Genomic DNA, 17,138 nt, shown 5'->3' on the forward strand with positions numbered 1-17,138 from the left:
TTAGTTGGAAAAGCCAATTTGCCATGGGTCCTAAGTATTATTGCATACTCTTACTAGAAAAGCCTTTACTTAACACATTCCCACCGACTTGAACAAACTGTCCCATGCTGCTGATGTGACTGGTGTCCCATGCCACCCGATGGGACAGTCACACATGTTCAAATCAGAGCTGCCCAGCAGTGAGACATACAACTTACGGTCCCCTCATGAATGTGTTAAGTTCCTCTCAGAATTGTGTTTGCAACAACCACCTTGAGGGATGAAGTAATGTCTCTATGTGGAACAAAGAACAGGCTTGCTAAAAAAGAGGTGGCGCTCCCAAGCATACTTGTTCTTGGCTGTGATGCAAAAGCACTGCAGGCATGACACCTACGTGGGCCCCTTCTCGCCTATTGTGGGACCTGAGGGACAGGGGAAGCAATAAACATGAAACTCCATGTTACTTGCTACACTGTAATAAAGTTCTCTGTCTCTGAGCCAGGGATTTTATGCCTTCTGCCAACACCCATGAAACAATAATCATCTAACTTACTGGCTTACAAATAAGTAAAAATTCCAGACCCTGACTCTTAACACTTTTAAGAGATCTAATGTTTTTACATTATAAATATCAAAGGAATAAAATAAACTTTTTGAGCTTTCTCATGGAGATATTACAACTTGTAACATAGGGTTATTGTGAGAATGAAATAAGAAAATATATGGTAGATCTGTGACAGAAAACATCTAGAAACATCCAATAACTGCCCTCCTCTTCCAGGAACCCATCCCTCACATACACAAGGAACCAAACAGGAACAGTATGTGTCCGTGACAGCAATCCAAGACAGGAGATAAGATAGTGTAATATACCAATTTCTGACTTCTAAATGGTACCGCGCGACGCATATTAACATAGTTACAATAGAAACTGAGGAAATCCTTGCAGAAATAACAGTAACAGATTCCACAGGGCTGGAAGAAGGCCACAGGATAGGAGCTCAGGGATGTGGACTGAAGAAGCACAGACTGTGCTGCTGTTCAAAGCGTGACCATGTCCTGGACACATTCTTTTTCCGAGTCAGCCAGGGAATCTCCAGTGACTGGGCCCCCGAGGAGTGTCAATGCTATGGTAGAATGGCTAGAAACCACATGAAGGACAGATAGTTTTTATTTGTATAATGGTATTTTTAATGAAAAATTAAGAAAGTCCTTAATATACAGATTATCCTGTCCTGGAAGAATACATCTGTACTTAGTCCCTCTGATAGCTTCTATTTTGTATGTAGGCATCGGGGACTTATCTGGTGACGATATCACTTGAGGGTCTTGCTAAGGTTAGAGAAGCCAACACCAACACAGGTCATCAGGATTTTATCCCCTCCCTTGAGTTCTTCACCACATGGTTTGGTTTCAATTTTAAACATAATCTGGAAAAAGCTCTTCAAGTGACGTAAAAACTCTATCCTAAAAGAAAAGAAAGACAAAAGAATTCATTAAAAAAATAAACTCTTCCACTTCTCCCACCTAAAATCCAGGCTTTTGCAAGAGGAAGGACTGAAATTAACTTGTAATCAAAGTTAACTTGTAATCAAACTTGATTAATCAGCACTTATTTCCAGCCTGCCAGTTTCCAAAGAGGATTTAGAGAGCCTGCAGAGATGCACACAATTCAGCAAGAGAAATTCAACTGAAAAAGGCTACCCACAACAATGACACTTAAGCCACTTAGCATAAACACACTTGTTAGAATGGACATAAATATGGTGATAATTCTGAGTCATCCATACAAAGACAGAAGAGTGTACTTCTGTGATTCACAGCACTGCGAAGGAAAAAACCAGAAATGACTATTTTTTGATGCTGAAATAAGTAAGTTCTCCCTTCACTCCTCAACAATTCTCTTCAATTTACTCACCAAGTATTTACTGAATGCCTACTATACACAGGCACTATTCTTAGTGCTGGAAGTGAGACAGCCAACTGAAACGAAAATAAAAAGCCCTTCCCTCATGAAGACTTCACACAAGTGGTAAGACAAGGTAAGTTCAATATTCTTGCAAAGCACTAAGGAAATTTAAATAAAACAAACAATGGAGATGGGGAAGATGTGGGTGTAACGGTATTTGTGCATGTTAGTGACAGACAATATGAAGTAAGGTGGCCAGACCACAGTGCGGCCACACTGGCTTTAATGGCTGCCCTAGTAGACCCAGAAACACTCTAGGCCAGTATGACCATAAGACTCACCCGGAGAGTTCATTAAACACACAGGTTCCAAAGGTTCTGATCAATTATCGACCAATATGGAAAGATGAGCCATGTGCAATAGCCAGACTCACAGGGCACTCACGGTGACAGCCCTCCCCACTCTCTCCCACTCTCTGAGCTCCCTAGCTCACTGGGGTCAGAAAGCTGCTGTTAGCAAGCATCATCTCAATTCTTATCAGGAAAATTTGGGGAACCCTGGTTTAGTGAAGAACGGTGACCTAAACTAAACATCTGTAATAGAGTATTATAGAAACCTTGGGTTATGCTCCCAATCGAACTAGCCAAATTCCCTACCCCAGCCAGATAGTTCTCAACTTCAAATTCAGGTAGAATCACCTGAGGAACATTAGAAACACTGATCCTAGACATGCAGATCAGACCACTGGAACAGAACTGAGAGTCAAGAAAATGAAGACACACATTTAAGGGCAATTTGATAATTCAACTGGGAAAAAATAAACTCTTCAACAACTGATATGAAAACAACTTCGATAGCCACATGGAAAAGACTGAAGTTTGCCTCCCTCATCATCATACACAAAAATTAACTCTTAACCAAGTGCAGTGGTACACACCTATAATCTCAGCTACTCGGAAGGTGCGGCAAGAGGATCACAAGTTCTTCCCAAAAGAGTTAAAGACATCATGCCACAGAGATACGTGCAAACCCATGTTTATAGCAGCATAATTTATAATAGCTAAACCTTGGAAACAGCCTGTATGCCCATCAACAGATAAAGAAAATGTGGTGTTTATACACAACTGAGTACCACTCTCCCTTAAAGGAGGATACACTTGAGTGATTTGTAGGGAAATGGATGCACCTTGAAGCCATAACGTTAAGTAAAGTAAATCAGACACACAAGCTTAAATATCTCATGGCTTCTTTTATATGAAAAACATAATATATAAATAAAGTACAAAATAAAAAACAGATAGGAAAAAAAGGAAAAAAGTTTATTGTAATCCAGTACTGACAATGTATGTAAAAGTGTACTTTGACTTAGTACAACTGTCTCACATGTTTTATGTTTTTTAGTCTATTAGTCTGATTTTTAATCTCTATACATGATAATTAACTTTATAAGGTCTTATAAGAAATTAATAAATCCAATGCTGGTGAAATAAAAGGGGGGTGGAGGAAAGGGGGAAATAAAATGAATTGAAATGTGTTATATACATGTACCAATTCCCTACAACAAATACAATCATTATGTATTACTAATAAAAGTCAAAGAAGAAGAAGAGGAGGAGGAAGGGAAAGAGGAGGAAGAGGAGGAGGAAGAAGTGGCAGAGGTGGTGGCAGCAGCAAATTCAAACCTAGCCTGGGCAACTTAGCAAGATCCTGTTTCAAAGTTTAAAAAAAAAAAAATTAAAGGCTAGGGAAGTAGCTCAGTGACAGAGTGCTTGCCTAGCATGTGCAAGTTCCTGGGCTCAATCCCAGTACAAAAAAAAAAAAAAAAAAAACCTCAAAAAACAAAAACCAATAAAAAATACATTGTCTATCATGGTGGTGCACACCTGTAATCCCAGCATTCAGGAGGCTGAGGCAGGAGGATCGTCAAGAGTTCAAGGCCAGCCTAGGGCTACACAGAGAATTCAAGACCAATGTGAACTACAAAAGGCGACCCTGTCTCAAAAAACAAAACCAAAATAAAACAAAGGATCAAAGACTTATGTACTGGAGCTAAAGCTTACAGGAGAACATGGGGCTAATCTTCAAAATTTTTAGCTACACAACAGTTTAATAGTTTCTTAAATATAACACCAAAAGCACAGCAATAAAAAAAGAGATAAATTGGACTTCATCAAATTTAAAATGTTTGTGTACCAAAGAACACTATCAAGAAAGGAAGACAATCCACATGATGGAAAAAAATATTGGTAAATTATATATCTGATAATGGTCTGGTGTCCAGAATATATAAAGAACTTTTACAATAACAATTTTAAAAAACCAATAGACATTTCCTTAAACAAAACATACAAATAATCAATAAACACATGAAAACATGTTCAACATTAGGGAACTGAAAATCAAAATCACTTTAATACTTCAAACCTTATAGGGTGGCTACACTAAAAAAGCCAGACAATAAAAAAAGTTTGGGTGAGGGGACAGAGAAATTAGAGCCCTCATACACTACGGATAAGAAGGTAAAAATCGTACAGCTGGCAGGGAAAACAATCTGGTAATTCCTCAAAACGTTAAATAAGGAGTTATCATATGAAGCAGTAACTCCACTCATGCATATACCCAAGAGAAATGACAATATACTCACAAATTCTTTACACAAATTTTTATGACAGCATTATTCATAATAATCAAAAAGTACAAACAAACCAAATGTCCATCATCTAATGAATGGATAAGTATTTGATGGAATATTATTCAGCCATAAAAACAAAATACCTATATATGCTACAACATGGATGAACTCTGAAACAGTATGTTAAGTGAAAGAAAACAAGCCACAAAGGACCACATATTGTATAATTCTACTTATATGAAAGGTCCACAACAGAAAAATCTACCGTATTAGTGGCAGAAAGTAGATTAGTAGTTGCCTGGGATGGGGACAGTGAGAAGAATGAGGGGTGACCACAAATTGGAAAAGGGCTTCTTCCCGGGGTGATGAAAATGTCCTAAAATTAGATTGTGGTTGTGGTTATATAACTCTGTGAGTAGGCTAAAAATGCTTAGATTGTACACTTTAAATGGGTAAACTGTGTTGTATACAAATGATATTTTAACAAATCTGTTTAAAATAAATACATACTTCTGAAATTTATAAAATACCGATTCTAGTTTCCACCCCTACTCACTATTTACCAAACTAAGAATTAAGCCAATTGCAATGAATTTCCCTTTCCCTCCTATGCCTCTGATCTTGTCAGAGGAGAGAAAAGCAAAAAGGAGAAGGGGTCTGAATAACTCCTCATCCTGTCTGGCTGAAATGCCCAGCATGGAACGAGCCAAGAGATGATCCAATAACCTCCCAGAGCACGAGAGCTCAGGTGAGTGTGCATGCTCACAGAACGACCTTTGCCTTCTCTTCCACCTCGGAATGTACAACTTCATTTTCATCTTCAAAAGAGCACTTCATTTACAAAGACTTCCTTCCCAATAATGCCTCCCCCACATGATTTTTCCCTTCTCTCTCGGTTTCCACAGCATTTTGCACTGACAGTGTCTAAGGAAATGCTTATGTATAGCTGTCTCCATAACTGTCCCCTCCTCCTTTCGTAAATTATATAAACACCAATGACTTCCACAGATGAAATGCATTATACCTGGAGACACTAAGACACTCAATAAAGAGGCATCAAGTAGAATTTAGGAGCTAGGAGTAATTTTGAGAAATGACTTCAACATCCTTGGCAACTAAAGGAAGTTAGTTCTCCCCGTACTTGCTTTCCTTTCTTACTAACCAATGAAATTTTCTTTTTTATTCCCCCTCCCCCCATCCCATTACTTCCCCCACTCTATCCTAGGGAAAAACGAAAACAAACACATCAAACCTATAGACAGACAGTTCACATCTGTGGGCCGAGCTTCCAGCTGGCAGGAACACAGAAAACACCAGCCATCTCATGCCCTCATCTATATTCTAAGGAGAAAAGAGCCTGTTCCCTCTTTCGAGGCTGCAGCATCCGACTAACACAAGCCTCAGACATGCTCTGCTCCCAGAGCCTCACCCAGTCTGCTGCACTCAGTCACTCGACTGTGCTGAAAAACCAGATGCCCTCTCCCGCTGGCAGAATTCCTGCGGGGCCTCAGCTTGCCTGATCTCTTGGAAAGGATGGGAGAAACACAGGCTTAAGTGTGCAGACCTCTATATTTGCAGCTTTGGAGTATCTGTTGCCTTTGGAACATTTAGAAAAAGTAAAATCAGTTTGACTTTTTACAGCATGTTCTGCCAACCCCTCAGCCTGTCTGAGGAAGACTGCAGAAGAGACTGGATTAACATAGACCTTGGAATGTCTCTCCCTAGCTCCAGCCTCATTCTCCTGTGTCGCCACTGTGTGGGATATTAAAAAGCAAAAAATGCTTAGAAGCTGAGAAATGACCAGAGACGATGTTACATTCCAACTAATAACCTCCTGAAGAAAATGAGAATGAAAAGAAGAACAGACTCGGTATCCAGGCAGTTGGACAGAGCCTCATAGGTGCCATCCACATCCTTCTCCGCAGCCCAGGGCTCTCTAGGCCACAGCTCCACCCAGTCACCTCCCCACTTCACCACCTGTCCTTCCTTCCCTCAAGTGCAGCAGATTCACTCTTCCTAGATACAACCACACGGCCAGGACACAGAGACCCACAGCCCACTGAAGGCAACTCTGCCCTTCAGCAGGCGCCCACCCTCACAGTGCAGCCAGCAGCTTTCCAGACAAGCCATCTTGGGCAAATGGAGCTGTAGGCAACTTCTGTGTGAAGAATTTTAACTCTTATAGAGTTAGATATGTAATGAGCCCTTACGTATTTCTTTCAAGACAAAATTATTTTCAGAAGACAAAAAACAACAGGTTTTCTATGAAAGCCTCCTGTTCATCTGATAAGTAGGTTTCAGAAAATTCTGGAACACAGAGGTAATTTTTCCTGTGTATTTTCAAAAGATGGGCTGTTTTTGCTGCCACTGTTGGTCAACAAGTATAGGCCATCAGGCTCACAGTCACCTATCCATTGTCTCGCAACCACCCAAGACTTGCTGTACCCTGACCTTAGACACAGCTTGTCTTCTCCAGGAACCATGACAGAGGGTCCTGCCCTTTGCTGTACCACCCACCTAATTCCCATGCCCCTTCAATATGGGACACAGTTGGGATCACCTGTGTCTCATGTGTTAAGAAGTTGTTCTGGAGGTCAAGGGGAAAGATGTGGGGTTAAGAAAAGAATCTGCCTGATGGGATTGATTCTCTGTAGCCATTATTTGGCAACTTTTAAATATGTTGGTAATATTTTTTTTTCTATCAGTAACAATTTTTCTGAAGCCCATTTAAGTTACTAGATTTATTTACAGGGTAAGAGGAAACAGAACAGGCTGGCTGCATTATTGGGAGACAGGGATTGCAGGCCAAGTTTGTTCAGGAACTCACCATGAGCAAGTAATTGACCTCTTTTTCATGTGAAAAATGGGGCTCAAACATAACCAAGGTGACAAAGCATCAAAACATGTACAGCAATGCACTTCACAAAAGCAGAGGGTACTGTGCAAGTTCACAGACAGCAGTGAAGCCACTCAATCTGCTGATCGAATATAGGTTATCTACCAGCTAGGTGGTCCAAGAAGCCCTGATCAGGCAGTTAACAAGGAGAGTTAAACTTTTACAAGTAATGGAGAGGTGTCAGGAAAAAACAGTGGTAGGGTCTATTTTAAACTTCCAAATAAACAGGAAGAGATCATTTTATAACAGAATTTGAAAGAACTTTTCTGAAAACAATGCAGCATGGCATCCTGCCTCAGGCAAAGTGATAGAAGTTCAATGATAATGGATGGAATCCCAAGTCTCATAAGAGCACAGTGGTAAAGGGAAGCAGCAATTCCAGATGAAATGTCCTGGCTGAATCCCACTTCCTGTCTGTGTGATGCTGGGATATGACATAACCTTTGTGCCTCAATCCTATCACCTATAAGACGGAATATATAATAGTACCTGGTTTTTACACACCCATAGGGTGATGCTGAAAACTAAATGAGTTAAAGCACTTAAAACAGTATTGGGGCTGAAGATGCAGCTCCTCATAATGTGCTTCTCTGGCATGCATGAGGCTCTGGATTCAATCCTCACCACGGCAAAACAAAAGAAAAAGAAAAAAAGGGAAACAATATCTGACTTATAGTAAGCACCATGTTTGTTTAATAAATATCTACCTTACAGAATTCTTGGGAATGGTAAATAAGATATGTATGGATCTATGACCACATGGACTAACTTCCTTCAGTCACATTACTAAGCAAAGTAAATATGACTGGGGAAAGTTAGTCACAAACTTAAAAAAAGAGGCCTAGGGGGGAAAGGCCTGGGGTAGGGCTAGCGGTGTCCAGGAGCCAAGGCATCCAGTGCTGACTGAGTTCCTTAGGCATACTGCCAGGAGCACCAAGCACTGGGACTCACGTAAGCTTCACTCTGGCTCCTCCAGCCCATGACTCCAGAACCAGCTACCTCATCTACAGGTAGGACCAAGACTCAGAGATACTCGGACCTCATCAAAGTCCACCAATGACTCCGTGGCAGAGCCAGAACTCAAGTCCAGATAGGCCAGACTCTGAGGTCTGCACATGGGTAACCTGCTCTGGTAGCCTCTGTCCCGTCCAAGTTCCTAAAAGTGCTAAGATGTTCCTTGATATCTATTTGTCCTGCCTTTAATCCAAGTCTTCAAATATAAATTATAAAATTAAGCTCTTTGAGCCAGGATGGAACCACTGTTACCAACTATAAATCACACACAAACACACACACACACACGCACAAACACATACACAAACTTGTATTAGCTAATGCTATTTTATTCTACTGGGAAAAAAAAAAACCTCTTTGTCCTCCCTCAAAAATTTCACAAATGTAGACTTACTTTCTCGAGTAGTCAGAAAACTACTAACAACAACATCCTGAAGCAAGACAGAGGGCAGAGGAAATGGAGGAACACAGAGATTCGTAATTTCCAGAAAGGGCTTGAAATCAACACTGAAAGAAAATACATCCTTTTTCATCCCAGTGTCCTGCAAACAGACATTAAAAACTATTTATACAAATCAAAACATGTGCAACCTGCCAGAAGAAATACATTTTTTTTAAGCAAGGAGGTCTTGCTTCTGATTTTCTTTAGAAATATGATGGTCCATAAAACGGAGTCCTAGGGCTGAGGAGGTAGCTCAATGGCCCTGTGCCTGCCTGGCAAGTGCAAGGTCTTAAATTCGATCCCTGGTGCCAAAAAACAAAAACAAAAACAAAAAAAACCCTCTAAAAATCAAGAGTCCTGTCTTTGCACATAAAAATAAATGTGATACTTTGGTCTCCAAAGCTCTTGCATCCAACTAGAATAAACTGTTCCCTCTACCATGAAGACCCTGACTATAGACTGTCCCATTTTACCCTCAAATGTACCCATAAATAGGATGTTAATTATGACTATAAGGAATCACCTTCACCCTTAATCACTTTGGACCACTGAACTTTCCATGATGATAAAGGGCAAAAAGATAGCTTTCTTGAAAACACACTCCTTTCCCTTCCTTGTACTAGGGAGGCTGCCCTTTCCTGCCCTATGACAGGCCCCTCTACATGAAGCCTTGAGGCAGGTAATCCAAGGAGAATGCAGCTAAGTTCCAGGCCTCAGTCTTAAAACGCACAGTCTTATAATTTGTCCTACCCTTTTAAAGCTCCATTCAGAGCAGATCACTGCTTTCCCTGGAGATTTAGTAATATAGACAAGGTTTATAGAAAACACTGCAATTAATGTTTGGTGAAAGGTGTGCTAAGGATGACACTGGAACTTTCATTTTATCTTTTTGGTTTTTTGAGACAGGGTCTCACCATGTAGTTCTGGCTGGCGTTGAACACACTATGTGGCCCAGGCTGGCCTCAAACTCACAGTGATCCCCCTGCCTCAGTGCTGGGATTACAGGCGTGTGCCACCATGGCCATCTGACACAGGAACTTGTACAAATGTCATCACATTTTATCATCTTCAGTGAAGCTGAGGGTCTAAAGAGCATAAAAGTTCCTCAGAGCCAAACTGAAAAAGTCTCCAAAAGTTTTTAAAAAGTGTCAAAATATATATATATATATTCCATTTTCACATAATGTACTGCCAAAGGCCATGTCCCAGGACCACACACATTTTGAGGCAACTCTTGCTGTGTGAGGTCTGCTGTGGCCCTGAAGCAGAGCTTGGGAAGGTAGTGCCAATGGCACTGGCTAAAAAGCCAGTAGTCAGGGTGGTCCCAGCTACTGGCTTTGGCAAACGCCATGGAAAACCAATCTCTGCACTTAGGCTGTGCTCGCCTTCACTGCAAACACTTCTCCACCAAGTCTATTTTCGCAGTGTTGACTACTGATGTGAGCATGTCACTAAGGATTACTCAATTTTAGGTTTCCTGTCCTGTGAAATGCTTTACACATGTTATCAAGAGATAATGTGCTGCTTGCCAGTTCCCTGCTTATCAGTCTTCCCCCACTGCTAACAGAATGTATTCTCCTCCATTTTTGTTTCAAAAAACCCTCCCCCATCACCATCTCAAAAAATAAAAAATAAAGCCTCCCCCCCAAACTCTCTTCAAACTCCAGGTTTCCACACCCCAAAAGCCATGGCTCGCGGCTGCAGGCCTCACTGCGGTCCTCACCTCTTTCATTCTCAATGTGATGGCACCACCATTCTTCAGTTATCACAGTACTGTACCTTTCAGACATACAGCATCGGTACCATGATAACCGAAAAAGGACAGTTCAGTCTCTTATCTAGCTGAGAACTTCCTCCCTCCCAGCTTACTACCACAGATGGCCATAGAATCATCTCTAAGTATATGAATGCATGTATGCCATTTGCACATACATACAGAGTCAGTACTCCAGTAGACTGTTTTCATCAATCTTGTTTATAATTGATGAGAAGTGTTTCTTTCATTGTGCTGTTTGCTTTTTCTTCTTCACACTGTGCTCTTCATAATTCAAGTCTGACTGCTTTAGAGAATGCTTGCTTTTACACATTAGCAATCAATTTCTGCTAAAAAAAAAAAAAACACCCAGGGGCCGGGGATTTAGCTCAGTAGTTCCGTCACCTGCCTTGAAAGTGCAAGGACCTGAGTTCGATCTCCAGTACCAAAAAACAAAGCAAAACAAAATAAAAACACCCAAACTCACCTCTACAATTTCCAGACTAGTCTAGCAGCATTACCATGAACTTTGCCCTTCTTCATCTTTTTCAGCCAGCTAATACTCTATCATCTTGGAAAAAGAAAGCCCAGTTGCCACAGCAAGTGAGACTGCTATGGAATAGAGAGATTTTAAAAATTAAGAGCAAAATTCAAGCCACAGAAAACCAGAAGTTTTACCACAAAAATGGAAATAAAAATCTAAAGCACAGACAAAAGAACTGCCCGATGTATACCATGCAAGTTTAATTACACAGGAAAGTTGGGAATGAGGAAAGAAAGGAAGAGATGGTATAAAAATAAACTCCAGGTTAAGAGTGGCAATTGCTGGCTCATTTAAGGATCAATACAAGCAGGTGGTCATGTGACAGGATATGCATATTTGTCATTTTGTGCAATTACAAAATTAAACTGGACAGAATGATGAGGCTGAAAGAAAACAACTTACGTGTAAGGAGAGATTGGTCCTAGCAGGACTTTGGAAACATCCTGTTGTCCAAGGGTCATGAGCAGCAGAGCCAGACTTTGGTTGGTTGAGCCTACACATCCACCCTGTAAATACAAACACTTTAATGATTAATCACCGTACAAACCAGAAATGGAAACACGACCCAGGAGAGGGGGGACCAGCAACATATTCAGAACATTACAGCCCACAGAATACAGCCTTGTAAAAGTAACCATTCTATCAACTAACTTGAGGAGGTTAAACTAACAGTTAACCAACACAATTCTAATAACTGAGATATCAAAATGAACAGACATTCGAATTTCCTGAAGAGAATCTAGAAAAAACTAAACTTTCCCTTAGAAACTGGAGTAGGGGTGGGACATTTTATTGAGTATAAGTAAAAAAAGCATAATGGGTTCTAGTAGATGAATTCCAAGGGATATGTGAATGATGTTTACCTTTCTCTAATCTGTCTCAGAAAAACACTACTTGACCCAAAAGGCTTTTTACCTTTAAAGCATTTACATTCTTTCTGGGACTATGCTCTTCTACACTTACTCCAGTACTCTCAGAAACTGCTCACAATGCTCCTAACCTCTCTTCTTTACTCCTTCCTAGGTGCCTTCAAACTGGAATGCTATTACAGTCAGATCCTTCCATGCTTATGATTTATCCATTATTCCTGAAATTTGCCCTTCTTTTTTCTTCCAAATCAATAAGCAGAATAAAATTCTCTCCAAAACCTTTCTCCTGAGGCTCAATGGCTTTGGCTGTTTTTCTTCTGTCATTCTTCATTTTCTCAATCACTTCAGCTGATTTAAATCTACCCACTACTGGGATTAAATTTGTGACTAAAATTTCTTTATTTCTGTTTATTCTTTCTAGGGTAACTTTATTTACAACAATTTAAACTCACACTCTACACTGCATGAGCAGGATGACCTAGAATTTCTACTACTTTGCACAAGTCCACAATGAAAAATCCAGCTCCTGCTCATGGTACACTGCTGTCTCAGGCTAGACTCTGAACAGAACAGGTGGCTGTCAGCGCTATTTATAGGGAAAAACCCTTCCTTTTTAATGCATGTAGGTTAGGGAACAAATCAACTCTCAGATGCAAACATTCATTCTCCAGCTGTCAGACTTCATTTAGTAGCCCTGACAAGGATATAGGAAAAAAAGGGGTTTATCTTACTACTAGCCTTGATGAAAATCTATTGGTCTTCCTAAATTAACTAAGTTTTAACAGAGAATGGGGAATAGTGTTCACCTCAATAAAACTTAGGACAAAAGTTTCTTTTCCATAAAAAACAGGAAATCTGATCAAGAAAACTAATTCTGTTCCCCTTCAGAAGATTCCTTAAAATTAAACTGTTCTCTTCAGTCTCTGCTTCCTATCACTATGCTATTATTGCACTGTTCTTAACGGTACTAGACTAGCATTTTAATGCAATAAATGTGCATTACATGTGTACAGAACATCATGGGGGGAATGGTGGGGACTAAAAGATGCCAAGGCATGGGGTGCGGGGTGCCACTCGCCCAACACTAGAGGGAGGCTGCTTTTAGGAAGCACAGACTTGACCTGGCCCTGGAGAAATCACCAGGCTTTGGGGAGGAAGAAAAGCAGCAAAATGGGAGAAATAATGAACTAGGGCCAGTGTGGTGCAGACTGGAGCCATGCACAATTGCAGAGGGAAAGTGGGCCAACCAGCCTGAGGTAGGGCTTCCCTAACTGAGTCAAGAGTTCTGACTTTTATCTTGGGAAAGTGAAGAGCCAGTAAATGCACAGAAGAGCAGAGATCAGACCAGGGTTTGGAGGGAGATGGAGATACAGAAGGATGTGGAAAGGACTTCCCCTCTGGCAGGGAAGAGAGCCAGTTTCCACACATAATCCAGGTCTGACTAAGGTGGGATGTGAATGTGAGTGAGGTGCCCCAAGCAGGAAAGGTGGCAGTGGAGCAGGGGAAAGGATACAAAAGGGGCAATTCCAGGAGCCTGATACAGAATTGAGAAAACTTGGTAACTGGTGAATAGGAGGAATTGGGTCAAAGCCTTAAAATGTTGGTAAAAATAAACCGCACCTTTTTGTTGCTCATTCAAATCACGTTGCGTCACAACTCCATAAAGCATTGTTCAAAAAGCATGAAGATTTTTCAACTTTCTACTAATTAAAGATCACAGACACACAAAAGAAGTTTTCTTAACAACTAAAACAAAACAAATTTGACCCAGGAACAATAAAACTGCTTAATGAAAATCTCAATTAGAGAAAAGAAAATAATAATACCATAATCCAAACTGCATGTTTTTCCTCTTGTGCACTGGTGGGCTGTGACTTCACTCCAAGGTTAATACTCTGCTATTTATGGGGAATACAAAATTCAAACTCCAGCTGCACCCATGGGATCCCACTACACTGCTCTGTGATGTGGGGCTTTCAGTTCTTCCAAGATCTTCTAGAAAGGGACAGAAGCCTGCCAGCCACCACAGGACTGGGAAAAGGAAACCTGCACAAGTCCACAATGAGTTTCCCTGAGCTCCCACAAACATTACATGCATCCCAATGTGCAGGTGAAAGACTTCATGAACTAACTGGAAGAGCAACCTCTTCATCATTTACCCTAAACTTTTAGTTACTACATATTTCCTCCCCAAAATCACTAAATTTAGCATCAAGAAATGAACTGATTTGGCACCAAAAAATCTGTGGCAGACTTTGCACAAAATCCATGACAGAACACTTCTACTTCAAGGACATTTTCAGGCATGCTGACTTGGGTGTGGGGAGCAGACTGCCTATAAGCTGTCTTCTGAGCAACACTCAGGATCCAGGCTTCTCCCTCCCACCATGATTGATAAAATGAACCAATGGCAAAAGGAAGGACCAAAGAAAACAAAATTGCCACTGAAAGCACTTACCCTATTTTACTCATTGAACTCAGATATGGTTTTTTTGTTACTTCAAATAGGATAAAATTCCCTTGGAGATAAAGAGATGACTAAGAACCAGGAAGAAACACACAGATAAATGTGAAGATACAGAAAAGATCCTTATATGTAGAAGAGGGTCCGTTTGCTAACATTACACATCCTTGAACAGCAAGCAAGCTGAAGTACAGTTCTCATTAGTGGTCAGTCAAGAGTATGAAGCCTGGCACACACAGAGCCTGACTGGACTCCACATGTGCACAAAAAAGTTTTACCTTCCTGATGCAAAACCAAGGCAAAAGAGGTGCAGATGTGGCAGCACATCCCTGTAATCCAGCATCCCAGGAAGCTAAGGGAGGAAGATTACAGGTTTGAGCCCAGCTGGGGCACCTTAGTGAGACCCTGTCTCAGAATAAAAAACAAAAAGGGCTGAGGATGTAGCTCAGTGCAGAGGCCCTGGAACCATTCTCAGTACTAAAAAAAAAAAATTTTTTTTTAAAGAGGGTACAGACTAACCAAAATCTTGAAACCAGGTTTGTGGCGTCCTCTAACCAAGGAGGTAGGATCTCAGAGAATGTATCTTCAAACAACTGCATCTTATTCCTCCTGCCACCATCTTCCCCTCCCTCACAATTTCTTCCTTACTTCCATCAGCTCACCTATTTAAGGGAAGCAGTAAAAGTGTGTGCAGGCTTATGTAAATCTCGTATGAATGGACTGACACAGAAAGACCATAGCCAGAGAGAAGACAGGTCGATCTGAGCTGCAGAAGCAAAATGGTAAGGCCTGTCTTCATCATTGTACTGCTGGGTCTTCGCTCCTAGATTCTCACACTTTCCAAAGCCCCACCATACTGTGACACAGGCTTACCTTCCCTAAGTAGTCTTCTATGTTCTAGAATATGGTGCAAAATATAGCCTGCTGATATTATTTTACATCTGAATCAACTGCCACAAACAAATATAGATTTTGAGTTTCTCTTGAAAAATCAGAAAAAGTGATTCCCCATTCCCAAGTGACAATGTCTGGCAGCACTGAGATGGTGCTCTATTTGGTCAGGATGATGTGGTAGTCACCACCTTCACCTTCCCTGCTTTATGTTTTTTTAACCTTCATTCTCTTTCATGACTATGTTCCAGATCTCTCCTCTGGCCCCATTAAAACATACCTGCTCTGTGTCCCAACCCAGTGGAGCTGGATTTCTGCTAATTCAACTAATCCTTTAAACTAGTTAAGGATAAACTGTTTAAAGCATATGCACACACTGGTTAACTCCTTGGCTTACACCCTTGAAGAGCACCAAATTCTTTTCCCAGAGGCTGAGGACATACGTACCCTGTGGATCTCCTCTAGTAGCAGCCTGGCACAGTTCCTGCCGAGGTCCTCTGGAAGCACAGCTGCTCCCTGGCCCTGAGGGTTGGAGGCCAGTTCAGCACTGAGGAAGGTGCCACTGGTGGTCTCAGCAACCAGTGACAATCCAAAGCCTGGAGACCTAGAGATTCGAAGGCACAGATGCTGAGTAGGTAAAGGCACGCGTACCAACAAACAGAAAGAGAAGACAGACAGCTTTTGGATGGCATTTGAAGACTTCCTTTGGGTTCCCTAAGCCTCACTTATTAAGAGTGAAAGCTAGCTCAAACTAGAAATACAGACGACTTACTGAGGGCAAACAAGGTAGAACCAACAGACATGCAGTATGCACTGCTTCTCCTACTAGTCCTCATTCCCTCACCTTCTCGCTTCTCTATTCTGCAACAGCTCCTACCACAAGAGTTCACAACAACCAACAGTATATGAAAATGTTAACAGGGCTGCCAGATATTGAGAGTACCCACTTTCTGCCAATTACAGGGGCTTTGCAAATAATACTTATGAAATTACAACCATGCAGAGAAGCTACCACTGCCTCTATTTTAAAATGAGGCAATGACAAAATTAACTTGCTGGAACCAAGTCCACACAGCTAGAAAGTGACTGAGATGTTTTTCAAATGCAAGCCTTAAGACTCCAAAACCACTTATTCAACCCTCAGGTACAACTAATCCAAGAGGTACAAGGGGCTTGGAGATCACCTGGTTAAAACTCTACTTGAGGAATACCATAGTGAAAAATATGACACAATCCAGAAAGGGCCTAGATAAGGGCCACCTTTATGTGCCCCAAAGGAAAGCTCTAAACTCAGAATTCAATTAATACAATTAGCAAGCTGGCACTATGATCTCTTCCAGTGTGTTTCTGCCACCCAACAGCCAGACCCAAACACTCTTCTTGTCCAGGACTACAGGTGACTCATTCACTTATGTATCCAACAGGCATCTGAGGGAAGGTTTCCAAGAGCCAGGGACCTCAGGTACCTTGGTAACATGAGTTCCTGCCCTCACAGAACCTAGTAACAACCACTTTAACCACAAAAGAAAATTAGCCCATAATCAATTAAAACAAAAATCTCTCCACAAAATTCCAAGATGTTTCAAATTCTAAGATGCCTCATCTACTTTGCCCAACACCTCAGAAGCAAATATGTCATCAAGATCCAGCAGCTTTCCTAGCAGCACGATCCACATGCAACTGCAAGAGAGATTTGCCTCCTTTAACACAATTCAACACTGTTCATAAAATATCTTCTGTGTGTC

The 17,138-nt window shown here is 41.1% G+C and overlaps 1 protein-coding gene across 8 annotated transcripts in view; it reads right to left on the reverse strand.

The window, feature by feature from the left end:
• Window positions 1-1,146: 1,146 nt before the first annotated feature.
• Rcl1 (RNA terminal phosphate cyclase like 1) overlaps window positions 1,147-17,138 on the reverse strand; it is a 64,325-nt gene continuing 48,333 nt past the window's right edge. For 6 of the 8 annotated variants that reach the window (XM_004838239.3, XM_013069693.3, XM_087183480.1 and 3 more), the window contains 3 exons: window positions 15,841-15,997; window positions 11,572-11,675; window positions 1,147-1,446 (listed from right to left, as the gene is read on the reverse strand). In XM_004838239.3, the coding sequence (XP_004838296.2) occupies window positions 1,296-1,446; window positions 11,572-11,675; window positions 15,841-15,997 (412 nt within the window). In that variant the 3' untranslated portion in view covers window positions 1,147-1,295. Of the gene's footprint in view, window positions 1,447-11,112; window positions 11,238-11,571; window positions 11,676-15,840; window positions 15,998-17,138 lie in introns of all 8 variants that reach the window. The other 2 variants (XR_015439927.1, XR_204902.3) reach the window with 2 other exon arrangements.

The sequence above is a fragment of the Heterocephalus glaber genome, unplaced genomic scaffold (assembly GCF_053883595.1).
Source record: "Heterocephalus glaber isolate CG9 unplaced genomic scaffold, H.glaber_assembly_v1.0 deba00001481, whole genome shotgun sequence".
NCBI classification, from domain to species: Eukaryota; Metazoa; Chordata; class Mammalia; order Rodentia; family Bathyergidae; genus Heterocephalus; species Heterocephalus glaber.